The sequence below is a fragment of the Macaca fascicularis genome, chromosome 18 (assembly GCF_037993035.2).
Source record: "Macaca fascicularis isolate 582-1 chromosome 18, T2T-MFA8v1.1".
NCBI classification, from domain to species: domain Eukaryota; kingdom Metazoa; phylum Chordata; class Mammalia; order Primates; family Cercopithecidae; genus Macaca; species Macaca fascicularis.
This window is the reverse complement of record NC_088392.1, coordinates 39,970,159-39,986,554: the sequence shown is the minus strand read 5'-3', so window position 1 is coordinate 39,986,554 and position 16,396 is coordinate 39,970,159. Positions and strand designations below refer to the sequence as shown.

The following is a 16,396-nucleotide window of genomic DNA, read 5'->3' as shown; positions in this document are numbered from 1 at the left end:
GTTTATACATACAGCAGAATATTATTCAGCCTTTAAAAAGAAGGAAATTCTGACACATGCTACAACATAAGGTGGCTGAATCTTGAGAACATTATATAAAGTAAAATAAGCCAGTCACAAAAGGACAAATATTTATAATTTCACTTATAAGGTACCTAGAGTCATCAAATCGATAGAGACAAAATACACTGGTGGTTGTCAGGGGATGGCGGAAGGAGGAGTTATTGTTTCCGTGTGTGATGATTGAAAAAGTTCTGTAGATACAAAGTGGTGATGTTTGTACAAAAATGTGAATGTACTTAATGCCAGTGAATTGTACGCTAAAAAAGGGTTCATATGGTAAAGTTTATGTAATATGTATTTTATCACAATTTAACATTTTAAAAAATATAAATGACAGGAAAACATTAACTGAAGTTAAGGCAACATTTATTTGATTTCCTTATAATCATATTACCTAAGGCAGAAGTGGTGGTTACTTGGCAAGAATACAATTTCTTTTAATGTCTTCTTTAGTTCAGAAATCATATTTCACTGGTACAAATCTGAGAGAATGTACTTCTAGCATGGGCTCCTATTGATGATCAATGTATTTTTGTGTCACCATGGCTTGATCAAATGCAATCGCTGTTTCAATGGCAGGGCATGGCCAGTTGTGGCAGCTGCTCTGAAGGTCACTTTTTTTACTGTGGCCTGGCCAAGCAGAGTAAGAGTGGGTCACAGTGAGCTCACTGGTCTCTTCAGGCTGTGCTCTGAATGATGACAGCAATACCTTGGCCGCCTCCAATGCAAGCTGATCCAATGGCATATTTTCCACCTCGACGTCTGAAAAAGAAAGCAGTGACTGAAATCTACTCTAATTTAAAAATTAGATTAATTAAATAGAACTAATAACAATCCCATTTGCATTATTCATTCTTATTCAGCTCATCTGCTCAATCTTTTCCCCAGTCCTCAATATTGGTATGATTACAACAGGAAAAGACTTTGGAAAGCTGAAAGTTTTTAATTAAAAAAAAAAAAAAAAAAAAGGGAGGCAAACTAAAAAGGAGATGAGTGGATTTAGGGTTAGAGGACCTGAAACACATACACAAGCTTGCATGTGTTATGGGAAAGAAGTGAGAAGAGGAGGTAACTGGATAAACAGGGGAAGCCGGGGAAGGGGATGAACATTCAGCTCCTTTAATTTATACAGTGAGAGCCTCATGGCACCTTAGAAGAAATGTAATTAATAAAGTTTGTCCCTATGAAAGGGCAGATAATTTAGAAACTATCCATGTCCCTTTCATAAAAATTAGACTCTTTTAAAGTACTCGTCACTCCTAAGATGATGACTTTGAGAAAATTATCCAGGAATTATTTCTGTATGTGTCAAACTTCTGTATATGTCAATCACCTATTTCAACTCAGTGAATCATTAAGTGAAATAAGAGTCACATTTCCCCTGCCCTAACAGGGAGTCAGAGTAATTTTTCAGCCTGACTTACTTGGTTTTGTTTGCAATTTTTGTACAAACAGAGCAGAATGTTCCAAAATTAGATAGTACCAGAAGGAGGAGCTCTTCTATCAAAACTGAAAAGTACCGAACACACAAAAGGTTCCTGTGGAACCCTGGAAGCAGTGAAAAGAAAAACTTAGCTCAGACCCAAATTGTCAGTTTGCTTAGATTTCATAAATTATGGCATCTAGATCAGTACTCACTCCGTACTTTTTTTTCTAAAATAAATTTATTTCACTCCTGTAACTGGCACTAAAACACACGTGCCATGAGAAGCAGGGCCTCATTATCCGCTCATGCAGTGAACACAAGCTGAGTGGTGCATAAAGACTGGACACACAGAGGAAGGAAGAGCTTGGTTCCTAAGTGCAGAGCCACTAACAAGCTGACTGACTCATCTAAGAGACCAGATGAAAAGCACTACCCAAGTAACTTGTTCCTGGTAAGAGCCTGTGCAGGAGACATGAAGAATGAAAAATGTTGGAGTGTTTTGGGGAAACCTAAACCCATGCATTTCTATAAAAAACAGCAAATCTGAAATGCAGCTATTTCTAGCAAGTACCTTAATTCATGAACCAGGTGTGCAGTAATTCTTGATCCAGATCCTCCCAGTGGGTGACCCAAAGCAATGGCTCCTCCATTCACATTGGTTTTACTTATGTCAAGATCCAAACTCTTCTCAACAGCCAAGTACTGGGGAGCAAAAGCTTCATTGACCTTAAAACAAAAATTAAAGCACTAACAAAAATCCTTACTCACAAACTAATTTTTAAATGAGAATGGTCGAGTCCTATCAATAGCTAAGTCTGCTGTTTCTTCCTGTTTAAGTTACCTCACAAAGTTATTATATCTACAGTCATTCTGTATAAAGCTATCAGGTTTGAAATGTGTGCATTTACTAAATAATTTTAGTCAAATGCATCCCTTAGAGGAAATTCTCAGTAATCCCATAAATTGACACATACCAGACACAGTGGGATATTGTAGAAAGTCCACAGGTTTTAGAACTGGATGGATGGTTCAAATATTGGCTATATCATTTGTTAGGGTGTGACCCTGTGTGTATTCTTTGAACTCTTTAAATTCACAATGTGGCAGAACTGAAAAGTATCATATTATACTTACCCAAACTTGCAATTACCTTACTTCAAGTTTATAGTACTGTATTATCATATGATCTTAATTCAGGAACTTTATAGATAAGGAAACTCATTCTAAGAAAGGTAACTTTTGCAGAGTTGGGATAAAATTCATTCTGTGCTCTTTCCTACTATACTCTGTGGTCTCTCAAGATGGTGCCTCATTTGTGCTGAGATCCACCATTATCTTTCTACTCTACAGAGCCATCTTCAAGGAGATACTAAGAGACCTAGACTAGGTAGTGAAACTAGGCTTCTGAACCTAGGAAAACTGTTCTGAGTTATGTCCTTGAGAATGTATACATTTACAAATGATTACGAACAACTTTCCAGAGTAGATATACTTCAATAGTTTTAAATGTGAAGTCTAAAGTGAGAAATTTAGTGGTACCTATTTGCTGACACAAATATAATAAATTAAGCAGCCTCTTTGAGGCTCTGATCTGTGATCTACTAAAAGTAGAAGAGATTTAAGGATAAACCACTTGTCTGAAATCATGGTTTCCTATGTGAGAGATTATCATAGAGGAAATCACACCTGTGCCTACGCCTTCTCTATTGAATTAAATATAGTCAGATTTCCTTTGTTCTGTTAGTTATTTCCCAATGCCAACATCACATGCTTAATCACCTAAAATTTTCAAATACTCCAAAAGTGTGGAACGTATATAACCATCTTTGTTTCTCCACCTCTTCTTTTAATTATGCTAAATGCTGAAGACACTTTAGTGCTAATACAACATTTAAAAAGAGATCACTCAATAAATTTAAGTTCTAGTGTCAAAAATTATGATAGGTGCATCCGAAATCAAGCTATGACTATCGTATAAAAGCCAAAGATACATTTAGATACATTTAAGGGAGGGGGCTCTATTTGGGGAGAAGGGCAAGAAACTTGCAGATTTGGTACTAGATATGGCTTTTCTATTATGTCAATTATTTTACATTTCTTTACTTTATTAAATTAAGTTAAAGTTACTTTTCTCCCACCTTATATAATATTCAACAGGGATGTTAATAGTCTAAAATGTAACAGAGTTTTATACAGTAGTAAGAAATTTCCAGGAATTTATACTTTAGTAGGAGAAATCAGGCAGTTTGAATATTCAAATAAAAGTAAAGCATTTTAACCAGGTGGGGAAAAGGATCAACACAAGGCATCTAATGAAGGTACTATTTATTTAGATGTACATCATTTGGAAAGGCTAACTACAATGAAATTCAAAGAGCAATGAGACCAAATTAAAGTCATTTATGCTATAGAAGTACATGGTTTATTCATGTTGTAAAAAAAGAAAGAACACTTACCTCTACCAAATCCATGTCCTTAAGACTCAGTCCTGCTTTCTTCAGTGCTCCACTGATAGCAGGGACAGGACCTATATAATAAAAATCTTCTATAAAAATATAGAAATAAATGTCATCTTATATTTATGTATCAAGCTTCTCCTTCTTTCCAAGTAAGGAAGAAATAATGCAGCAATTATTAGTAGCCACAAACCTTACTATCTTGACAGTACCTATTAAATGAAGTGACAATAAAGAGGCAGAAAAAGGGCCCGGGCATGGTGGCTCATGCCTGTAATCTCAGTACTTGGGGAGGCTGAGGTGGGAGGATCACTTTAGGCCAGGAGTTCAAGACCAGCCTGGCAACACAGCAAGACCCGGTCTCTTAAAAAAAATAATAATAATAATAAAAATAAACTGGAACCAAGGTGAAAAGTTGTTTATACATTCAAACTGCAGATAAAAGAATTACATGAAAAGTTCTACCATAAACAGCTTTAAGATTTAAAACAGCCAAAGGAATCATATATGGGATTTTATAGTCAGTTATATTAATAGATCATAATTGATATCAAAGACCAAGGCAGAGTGAGTGCTCTCCTGGGAGCCAAGCCATATGCATTCATAGCACAGAAGTTACTGTGGCTACACTCTGAATTTTCAGGCCCATTTGGATAAAAGGCAAGAAATAGCAGCAGTATCGCCACATGGGCACAGAGAGATGGGAAGCTACGAGGCACTTCAGGGAAGGTTTTATCAAGTAAGGTGATGTTTACAACTCCAAGGGTAGGCAGAAAATTTAAATAAAACATAACTTCTAATTTAAGAAATGCAATGCCATCTAATAAGACTTCTGAAATAAACTTTAGCTCCCAGATTTCTGATGATCTAATGAGAGTTTAATATTGCTCATAATTTAAGTAAATCCATATTTTTTTCCAAAAGGTAAAAAATTTGGGTAGAGATGATTATCTACTTTTCTATTTGTTCTTGAAGAATGAAACTGCCAAAAATGTCTACAAAGAAAAATATGTGGTATGTTCTGCTGAATGCAAGTAGTCAAATATTCAGCATCAAGTTTCACAAAAATCAGTATTTACAAGAAAGGTATAATGAAACCTAAATATAATATTTATTTTGTCACGCAGTTAAAATGCTCTTTGGACAACAAACCGTGTGCTTATTGATTAGGACTGTCCAGGTAATGCATTTCAATTTAAAATGCCAGTTTCATGTGGCTATTGATTTACTACAGGATCCAATTCCAGATTCTCTTTGTATGTCTAAAGCATGAAAATGTGAAAATGAGATGGGTATTCAGTAGTAAAGCATCAGTTATCCAGCCTGGTCAGGGGATGAAGTAGCTAACAGTGGTGACAGATACATAAAAGGTAGACAATGTTCAGACCACTGTACACACTTCCTTGTCTGCATAAACAACACAGCAAGCATGACTCAGTATGTTCACTTTAACTCAGAATCCACCATAACAATACGCTAGGCCCTAACTTGATTTTTAAAGGACTCTTCCCAGACCACTGTTATTTACTGGGACTCAAGAAGGTTTAGTATTCTTGTTAGGAAAAGGAGACCTTATTACTAGTCCTGTTTCCTGTCACTAATAGCTATGCAACTTTGTGCATCTCTCTGGGCATCAAGCTACTCATCAATAATGCTCTGAATTGGTTTTCAACCTTTTTCTCTTTAAGCATCAGGATTCTTTCTGCATAAGGAAGCTGAGTAATAGATAATGCCAGAACTGCTCCAGCTGAAGAGGCTCAAAGTTCCGCCCACCACCCTCTACCATTGCCCACCCCTGAGGAATTCCAGGGAGTGCTGTCTTTCTATAGCTGTGTACTTCCTCAGAACACTACTATTCTCTTCAAGTCATGGCTTTCCCCCACTTTTTTTTTTTGGTCTGCAGCTATTCTGCAGGGCTAAGGATTGCTAGTTGTTAGGTAATCATAGGACTGAGGACCACTATTCTTGTAAGTAAGTTAGATTAACAAACCAGTTGATACTCAACAACTTATTCTCCCCGCTTATTCATCTGGGATGCTTCAAGTAGTTACCTTGTTTAATCCCATCACTACACACAAGTGACAGACAAGCTTCTAGATGAAGGGGGCAGCTGATACTGTGGGACACCTGGAATGTACAGCTCTGTTCAAGCCCTGAGGAAAAATGACAGTCCTACCACAGTGGCATTCTTTGTATTTTAGGGCAAATATTCAGGCCCAGGAACAGAAGGAAGGAAAACAACCCTTTCTTTGCTCACTGGCTATGCTAATCTATCAGAACCTATTAAATACGGTTAAACTGTAAAAGAAGTATTAAATAACCAACCCATGTCACATACATTTGTTTGATCATCAAAAGCACTAGGTGTATGGGAAAAAAAAAAACCAAAAGAACTCTGCTCTTGTGCTGGGCGTGGTGGCTCACGCCTGTAATCCCAGCACTTTGGGAGGCTGAGGCGGGTGGATCACCTGAGGTCAGGAGTTTGAGACCAGCCTGGCCAATGTGGTGAAACTGTCTCTACTAAAAATACAGAAATTAGCCACGTGTGGTGGTGGGCACCTGTAATCCCAGCTACTGGGGAGGCTGAGGCAGGAGAATCACTTGAACCCGGGAGGCAGAGGTTGCAGTGAGCTGAGATCACGCCACTGCACTCCAGCCTGGGTGACAAAGTGACTCTGTGTCAAAAAATAACAAAACTAAACAAAACAAAAAACAAAACCCAGCTCTGCTCTTGGGCTCCACTCTGAACCTACTGAAACAAAATCTAAAGGTGTGGGATTATGAGCGGATTTTGACAATCATCTGGGGTTGGGAACCACTGCCCTAGATATCAAAATAATAAATGCCATAACAACATATGGATGTTTAATTTTTCCACCACCTTCCATTTCTAAGACAAAAGTTATGTTTTGCCAATAGTGGATAGCCGAAAGCTAATAAGCTTCTAAGACTGACTTTTCACAGGTGTCAAAATATCTTGCAGTTCTTGCTGACATAAATTTGAGACACATAGTGAGAGACGACAAGCTATGAACATGCCAGCTTTCTTAGGAATTCTATACAGAAATATGTCTTCTCTAAGGGACATGGCAGCAAATATGGTTGAGTATTAATCCCAAATCAGCGTAAGTGGTATTGTTCAAGTAGAACCCGTAGGCTTACACTGAAGGATCTCTGAGATGACAGGTTGGTAACAGGTTCTCCTCCTTCTCTCTTGGAACCTACCTCAAAACAATTTAGTTACTCAAAAAAGGGCTAACCAATCTGAAATCTATACCCTAGGGCAGGCTTTTCCTTAGAGTGGGAGGTTGTATGTAGGTGGGATAGATCAAAGTTACTGAGCACCAAATTTTATTTTTCCAAGTGAGGCAACTAATTGGTTCCCTGTTCCCCCAGAGAATGACATGAACTATTAAAATTCAGCATCATGTGTGGTTCCTAGTAGTGCATCCAGCAATAGAGTTCCAAATTTTTTCCAGCTAGTACTTTACCAATCTAAATAATTATTTATAAGTCTTTATTTTGCTAATACTCACCTGAGCAAGAGGAATATTATTTTGACTTCCTGAGACTATGCGTTTAACTCACAGTGAAGAGAGCACTTGATTTCAGAGACTTGGATTCATACCCTGGCTGTCACTTACTGATTTGGAACCTTACAAGACAACCTCCCTAAGCCTCAATTTTCTAATTCACAAAGAAGTCTCCCTTACTAGAGACGTGGGAAGACTGAATGAGGTACTTTCATTGTGTGTAAAACAACCAGCAAGGAGCTGTGGTACCACCTTCTCCACACAGCCTTCTCTATTTCACCCCAGGATTTCTCCCATCTCATAATTTATTTTATCTTGTCAGGATCACGCTTCTGTTTCGATTATTTCTGTTATTTTCTGTGTGTTGATTTCTAAACTCTCAAAGGAACAATAAGATATGATTACTGTGTGTTGATTTTTTAAATCTCAAATGGACACTAAGATATGATTACTTCCTCCATGGAGTTTACACGGTCTTGGTTTTTCTATTGTGTCTAGGATAGTTCTTCATAAAGATTTTTTATTTAAACTGATCACCAATCTTCTTTTCTCTACAGGTGACCTTGGTTTGGCCACTTTTTCAGGACTCTAAATGCCAAAGAAGACTTATCTCCAGAAATATTATAGAACCGGTTTGTTTTACTACAAACTTACCAATACCCATGATAGAGGGATCACATCCAGATACAAAGTAGCCCACAATTCTTGCCAGTGGTGTGAAGTTATGCTTCTTAACAGCATCTTCACTAGCTATGATAACAGCTCCAGCACCATCAGCTATCCCCTTGAAAATAAAAATACTAGAATAACTAAAGGCTAAAATAATCCAGTTAATCAAGGTTTGAACTAATGGAGTAGTAGTATCAGGAATATGGCAGGACATAGGAAGCCAGTGCACAATCTGAGATAACAACTAGAAAAGTGGTACTCTGGTGGATGAAGGAGATTTTTTAAGGCACAGAACACAACTTTACTAAAGAAAAAGGAAAAGGGTGTCAAGGAAAAACTTCTTTCTAGATGTGAGTAGATGTAAGAAAAAATACGATGAACTGTATGCATGAGAAAAAAAAGTTTGAAAACCAAAATAAGCCAGTTAGATTTGTTTCCGAAATGTCTTAGTTCGGAAAAAACTAAGAAATCAGAAGAGTATTATATAAATATGAAAAGATTTTGTGTGGGACTATGAAAACCTACATTGATTGAATATGAACACTATTAGTTTAAGCTAAACAACTAAAGACTGGCATAAAAAGTATTTACAAGATACTTCATGATTATCTTGCGTTGAACACATCAGGAAGAATTGAAGCTAATCTGTGTGGTGATACCAACCGATGCATTCCCTGCAGTGACAGTTCCATCTTTCTTGAATACTGGAGGAAGTTTCTGTAACTGTTCCAGGGTGGTTTGGGGCCGAGCATGCTCGTCTACCTGCATTGTCTGTTTTCCTTTCTTTGTCTTCACTTCAATTGGTGCCATTTCATCATTAAAGTAGCCAGCATCATTAGCTGAAAAATAGTAGAAAGACTATCATAAGAATAAAAGAAACATGAATATAAGTCAAACATATTCAATTTCTGATCTACCCTTTCCTCACAGTCTACTTTAAAATTGAGTCTTTATTATTTATTTATTTTTAAGATGGAGTCTTGCATTGACGCCCGGGCTGGAGTGCAATGGCACAGTCTCAGCTCACTGCAACCTCCGCCTCCCGGGTTCAAGCAATTCTCCTGCCTCAGCCTCCCCAGTAGCTGGGATTATAGGCGCTCACCACCATGCCCGGCTAATTTTTTTATATTTTTAGTAAAGACGGGGTTTCACCATGTTGGCCACGCTAGTCTCGAACTCATGACCTCATGATTCGCCCTCCTTGCCTCCCAAAGTGCTGGGATTACAGATGCGAGCCACTGCACTCAGCCTGAGTCTTTACTACTTACTTACACAACTTATCATCCATATTGGAGGATTCATGATACCATCATGTGTTTATGTAGATGTATTTTGCATCTTTTAAAAATTATATTTTAATTTCTTCACTACAATTTTTTTTTAACCAGGTACTGCTAAGAGTGTTAGCAGCATTTGTCTGTTAGCTATAGACGTAAAGGCACTAAGTGGATTTAATGCCCCTTTTAAACTTCTTTTGGTGAGATAAGCAATTAAAAAGTTACCAAGTTATCTATGCCACAAAGTAATCTAACAAACTTAACAGTGATAGGCAACACGAAGAAATTATGGGAGCAATCACTAATACAATTACAAGTAAAACATCTTACCTACTTTGACCTCCACTGACTAGAATGTACTGTAGTAATCTACAGCTTCGGAAATAGGCTCAGGAATCATACTAACCTAATTTGGGTATCACTTTACAATTGGCAAAATACTTTCTTTGTATGCCCTTAGTGATTTTACAACAACCTTATTAGATAAATAGGGAAAGCAAATATTGTTATCTCTATTTTACAGAGGTTCAGTGAATAAATGATTTGACTGAGCTTGATAACTTGTGCATGGTAGAAGTAGAAACAGAACTGATAACTCTTGACTTCCAGACCAATCCTCTTCTACTATGAACATATAACTAAAAAAACACAGATGAGTTGGATGGCATCAGCTCTATTCCACTTATCCTTCTGAAATGCTAAGATGGACTTTATCCTCATTACTTCAAGCATTTAATACTCCTAAATAAGAGTTTCCACTTGCTTTAACAGTTTAATTTTTAAAATATCACATTTCTTGAACTGTTGTCACATTGCCTGTTTTGGACTGGCGCTATAGCAACCTGCTGTGCTACACCAGGGCACTCTAACTAGAGTCTCAGACTAGTTCTAAGTCTCCGAGTCAGGTATAATGATTCTTAATTAGGAATGCGAGAAGGAAAGCATAAAAGACCCAGTGGGTCTTTTCCAAACACATTACCCCTTCTTATGACTATGATATGGCTTGTGGGAGAGGACATCCTCTATATTCCAGTTCACAGTGAGCTATCACCTCTGACAGAGTGTATCATATTCCTCAGCATGTTCTACTGACAACAGGACCAGTTCAGCACAAAATTCAAGTGTCCATCTAGGGTCAAGTAGCAATACCACTTTTTAAGTAGTATTAACTTTTTCAAAACAGAAATTCCCAGTTAATTTTGCAATAATTAATAAAATATCTAATCATCTAAAAACGAATAATGAAAAGATGTAATAATTCTTAAAGGTATGATTTGTAAATATTATATAACCATAATAGAAATGATGAAAATATTTCCTATAGATATTTATTCTATAGATACTGATATTTTCCAATTTCACTCACCAGCTTTCCATCTCTGCTGTGACTGCAGGGCATATTTGTCACATTCTTCTCTGCTTATTTTGTGTTTTACAGCAAGATTCTCTGCAGTCATTGCCATGGGGAGCTGGACATGCTGATCTGTTAATCCCGCCCATAAAGAATCTTCCAGCTATTAAAAGACATTAATAAAGTGACTTGTTAAGGCATTACCTTTTAAAAGTAATATATCATAAGTTCTTTAAATAACACTTCCAATAAACAAAAGTAAAATTAAGACTTTCTGATAACCATTTACTATTTTCATATTCCTATTCGGTTCTGGGATATTTTCTAAAAACATGCAATGTTTTTGAGAACATTCAATGTCACACAATAAAATGCACACATTCTCTGTCCCTCTCTAAATATGGGTCTAAGAACAGCCAACAGGACTAGACGTGCATGGTGAGATCACAGAAGTTACCCTCTAATCAAAAACTAAATCCTCAAGGTCATATTTTGTAGAAAACCTGACAATGAGTCTTCATGCAATGTTTTCTTATAGCCACCTTTGTAAACCAGCCCTGAGTTCTGTAATAAAGAGTATATCTTTCTCATCCTGTGCCTCAGTGACAGGAATAGCTGGTTCTATCAGTTACTATGAGGCTGAAAAGAACTTGGGACAGGCTCTCAGAGTCACAGAAAGGTTGTTAATTATTATTCAAGTAGTTAGAGTCTCTGCTAAGTGTGTCCCATTTTGCTGCGTCATCAATGTTTGACTCACTGACTTGTCTTTATAAAGGATATCTCAAATGTGTTTCATGGCTAAAATCCACATAGATTCTCTTAAGTCTCATTCCTTTCAACTTTCAAAAAGGTCAGGTGAGAAACCGGGTGAACAGTGTAAGTCAAACATTACTATTGAAAATGCTAAAAAATATAAAATGTCAGTAGCCCTTTCACATGGGAATGAGAAGAAAACATAATTCTTTATCAGTATTGTACTATCATTCTCAAGTTGTAGCTCTCAAAGATAAAATCAGTTTTTGTTTGATTTGGGACAATATAATCTGTATTCAAAGATGTTTTGTGTGATGAAGAAGAAATCTATTCTGAGATTGTCCCAGAAATAAAACTTCTATAAGTCACATTAAAGATTTAATTACTCAGATTACTTATTGTTTAGTAGGGAGATTAATTCACCCTTTTGTCTATCTTTTTAATCCACTTCTTCCCTTCCTCCATCTCTCCCATGCCTATGGCCACTTACACAGGATAATTATACTACTAGAGGTCTGCTGAGATAGAATCTAATTTCATATGGGTTAAAAATGTCAAAACTAACAACCAAAATAGAGTTTTGAAATAGTTTACAAACTTCTAATCATTCATATCTTGCCAATCCTCATCAACAAAATTGGTATCAAAATTAGTTTTCACTCCCATAAAAAGGTACATTGTTAAAATTACTTATATAATGCTAATAAGAACTAATTCTTTTAAATTTTTATGGTTCCAACCTTGATATCTGATCCCAGCTTGGTTCCAAAACGCACATTTCTGACACAGTAGGGAGCTTGGCTCATGCTTTCGGTTCCTCCACATAAAACAACTTCAGCGTCTTTAACACAAATTTCCTATTTAAAAACAAACAATAAAAACTCCTTTAACCGTACCCAATGTATTAAGAAACATACTGATTTTACAAATTAATGGTAAATACAACAAATATTGTACCCTAGCTTACAGTGTCTCAAAAGGAAATGCTTTTAAAGTAACTGTAAAGCAAACGCTAACGTATCCATTACCAAGACGTAGGGGGAGAAAACTAAAAGGTTTCAATCATGTTTGCCTGAGTAACAGGCCCTACCTACATTTGGCTAAGAATAGTAATACTTAACACAATATAAACCTTGAAAATCAACAGAGATATTAATATCTGGCATAAATGTACAGCAGATAATAAAGGACAAACCCTTTAAAAAGGCAAAAGAAAAATTTATCCCATTAATGGAGGTATCCGAACGAGACCAGAGATTTACAAGAACTAGTTCAATCTAGGTGGCTCATAACAAGGAAATCATTTCATTCTTCCAACACTTTCCACTGTTTGCCTTTCTCAGAAAAGCAGCAAATAATGAGCCTCTAAGAAAACCTGATGTTTCTTAAAATTATTACTAAGAAAAATGAGGTCCGTATTTAAGATATATCGTTATAGAAACAAATTAATGTGAAAATTGTTTATTAAAATACGCCTCTGTCTCTTATTTTGTTTGTAATAAAATGAAGACTTTTACAAATGAAATTGAATTTCACTTTACTCTCTTCCCTGTGTTCAAAGAAACAAATGTATTTAACCAACCATCCTTTAAAAAGGTCAAACTAGTTTGTATTTCTAACAGCATCATTCACTTCCTTTGAAATAAAACACATTTCCTTATCCTCTCCTAAATTCTTGAGAGTTCCTGCTTGCCTCACAGTCTTTATTCAGTGCCTCACAGTTAACGCTCACAGACCTGGGTTCAAATTCTACGACTCAGTAACCTTAATGGCTTTTATAATCAGTTTCCTTGCCTGTAAAATGAGAATAATAATAGTTCTTGCTTCATAGGATGGTTGTAAGATTAAGTGAGATATTGAATGTAAATCTAGCAGGGTGCCTAGCATGTAGGAAGCACTTGAAAAGAATGATGAACATATTAACTTTTAAAAATATTGTAGTAAAGTATATATGTATATAATACCATTTTAACCATTTTTAAGTGTACAGGTCAGTGGCATTAAGTGTATTCATAGTGTGATGCAACCATTACCACCACCCATCTCCAGAACGCTCTTCATCTTGCAAAACAAACTCCATATCCATTAAACACTAACTTTCCCTCACCAGCCCCCGGGAACACCATTCTACTTTCTGTCTCTATGAATTTGACTACTCTAGGTATCTCAAAGAAGTAGAAACATACAGTATTTGTCCTTAAACATACAGTATTTGTCCTTTTGTGACAAGCTTATTCCACTTTCAGGTTCATTATTAGCTTTTTTTTTTTTCTTTTTTTTTGGAGACAGGGTCTCACTCTGTTGCCCATGGCTGGAGTGCAGTGGTATGATCATGGTTGACTTGACCTCCAGGGCTCAAGCAATCCTCCCTAAAGCTAAAGTGTTATATTGCAGTGGGACATTTCTTCTAGTAACTATTAACATATTTTCAGAGAATTTAAAAAAATGTTGTCCATACCTGACATCCATTCACAATGGACTGGAAACCAGAACCACAGAGCCTATTAATCGTGAGAGCTGGGGTCTCCTTTGGGACTCCCACACGCAAACCCACATGCCTTGCCAAATATATAGCATTTGAAGAACTCTAGAAGAGAGAAGGAAAATAAAAATAATATCCTCTATAAATCTAGTAATTAAGAACAAGCACCAAATACATGGAAATGTTGGCAATCTATCAAAAATGATAAACTATATGGCTCTAAGGTAGGACAAAATACATCTAAGTACAGCATATTATATCTAATACATGTTTACAATTTGACTAAAAACTATAGTCAATAGGGTTTTTTTCTATTTTTTTATTGGGGTAAAATACACATAACACAATTTACCATTTTAACCATTTTTAAGTGTATGGTTCAATGGTATTATTTAAATATATTCATAATGTGTAACCACAGTCAATTGGTTTTCAAATATATTAAAGATAATTGCCACTTAGAGAAATCCCACTAAGTCCTTAATATAAGACAGAAATTTATAACAATTAGAGTTATTTAAAAATGGAATAGGCTATCCTAAAGTAGTATGCTCCTTAACAGAGGAAGTATCTGAGGCTGTGGTTCTCAACCTTGGTTGCAGGCTGGAATAACCTAGGAAGCTTTATTACATACTCATGCTCAAGTTCCTAAGCAAATCAATTAAACCAGAAAGGCTGGAGGTGGGGCCTGGGCATCAGTAGTCACTTTTAAAAAGCATCCCAAGTAATTCTAATGTAAAACAGGCTGAGAACTGCATACTTAGGGAGAAGACAGATGAATGACTGGTCAGGAGAGTAAGAGGTAGGAGTAGACCACCGCTCCCCAAACTTTAAAATGCATACAGGGGCATCTTGTTATAATAAAATGTAGGTTCTGAATCAGCAGGTCTATGTCTGCCTGAGATTCTGCATCTCTAACCATTTCCCTGGTGAAGCTGATGTTGCTAGTCCAAGAACCACACTTTGAATAAAAAGAATGCCTTAAAAAAAACAAAAACAAAAAACAGTAACAACCAAAAATATTAACAGCCTGTTTTGGAGGCTGTTAGCAACAGCAAAAACAAGTCTGACAAAAATGTAAAAAATTGGTCTATCAAGGTACAGGGTTTTAGGATGTTCATTGTACTATTCTTTTAACTTTTGTGTAGGTTTCAAGTTTTTCAAAACTCAACAAATTCAGTACATTTATAAGTTAAGGGTTTTGAATGCAGATGAAACTGGGAGGAACTCAGTATAACATCAATTAATCTACTAACTTTCATTTGTTGACTGAGATGAAATTATTTTACAAATTAATGTCATTAAAAAACTTCTTGGTCAATGGATATTCTTTTGCCAAGGTTTGTCAAATATTGCATATCAACAGAATAAAAAAGATTTACACGATCATCTCAGTCAACAGAAAAAGCATTTGACAAAATCCAACACCCTTTTATGACAAAAACACTGAACAAACTAGGAACAGATGGCAACTTTCTCAATCTGACAAAGGGAATCTATAAAAAATCCACAGCTATCATCATACGTAAACGTGAAAGGCCAGATGCTTTCCCCCTATAATCAGGAATAAGACAAAGATATCCGTTTCTTATAACTTCTATTCAACATCGGAGATTCTAGCCAGGGTAATTAGGGAAGAAAAAGAAAAAGAATCCACATTGGATTTCATTGTTTCTTAAAAAATAAGTAAAACTCATTTATTCCAAGTGATATTTAATAATATTAAACTCAATTAGAAAAGCAGCTTTGTGGTATTTGTCAAATGTCATTCAAAGCATATTCTGTTCTCTCTTAACCATAAAGGCCTAACCCCAAATATTTACCTGTTAAGCACTTAACATCCTTACAAGAAAACTCTATCTTGGCCTGACAGAAAACTTAAGGCAAGAAAAACTGTCTTTAGGAACAGAGGCACAAACACAATTAAACTAATACTATTTAGAGTGACTTTGTGTTATAAAGTTTGAGAGAATACATGCTGGGAAAAAAAAATATTTTAGAAGGAAAACTTTAAAATTCTAGAACACACAAAAACCAAAAGTATCCAATTTCTATTTAATCTGTTCTAATGCCTTCTTAGGTCAGAGGTAAAAGCTACAAAATAAAATAAAAATAACAAAAGACAATATCGAGAATTCTTTACGAAAATATTTTAGGTTCAACAGACATAACTGCCAAAGAAAAAAACTCGCTGCTTTTTCTGGATGTGAAGATAACACAATGGCAATATGAACAGAATCAAGTTCAAATGCAAGGCCTAGTGATTTCTGTGTCCATTGTCATTCTCTTTCCTTTAGCAATGATCACATCATTGACATCTTTAAATATATATATCATATATACATATGTGTATATATGAAAGATATAGAAACTGATCAAATATATA

General features: G+C 35.9%; 1 protein-coding gene and 1 long non-coding RNA gene across 3 annotated transcripts in view; one reads left to right on the top strand and one right to left on the bottom strand.

The window, feature by feature from the left end:
- LOC102129152 (uncharacterized) overlaps nucleotides 1-8,166 on the top strand; it is a 128,528-nt gene extending 120,362 nt beyond the window's left edge. For both annotated transcript variants that reach the window (XR_010582848.2, XR_001486816.4), the window contains one exon: nucleotides 8,036-8,166. This is a non-coding gene — a long non-coding RNA (uncharacterized lncRNA). The remainder of the gene's footprint in view (nucleotides 1-8,035) is intronic.
- Nucleotides 413-16,396, bottom strand: part of ACAA2 (acetyl-CoA acyltransferase 2) — a 28,553-nt gene continuing 12,569 nt past the window's right edge. The window contains exons 3-10 of the mRNA XM_045377777.2: nucleotides 13,987-14,115; nucleotides 12,269-12,385; nucleotides 10,791-10,938; nucleotides 8,811-8,986; nucleotides 8,133-8,262; nucleotides 3,946-4,016; nucleotides 2,061-2,215; nucleotides 413-825 (exon numbers count right to left, since the gene is read on the bottom strand). Coding sequence (XP_045233712.2) covers nucleotides 741-825; nucleotides 2,061-2,215; nucleotides 3,946-4,016; nucleotides 8,133-8,262; nucleotides 8,811-8,986; nucleotides 10,791-10,938; nucleotides 12,269-12,385; nucleotides 13,987-14,115 — 1,011 coding nt within the window. The 3' untranslated portion in view covers nucleotides 413-740. The remainder of the gene's footprint in view (nucleotides 826-2,060; nucleotides 2,216-3,945; nucleotides 4,017-8,132; nucleotides 8,263-8,810; nucleotides 8,987-10,790; nucleotides 10,939-12,268; nucleotides 12,386-13,986; nucleotides 14,116-16,396) is intronic.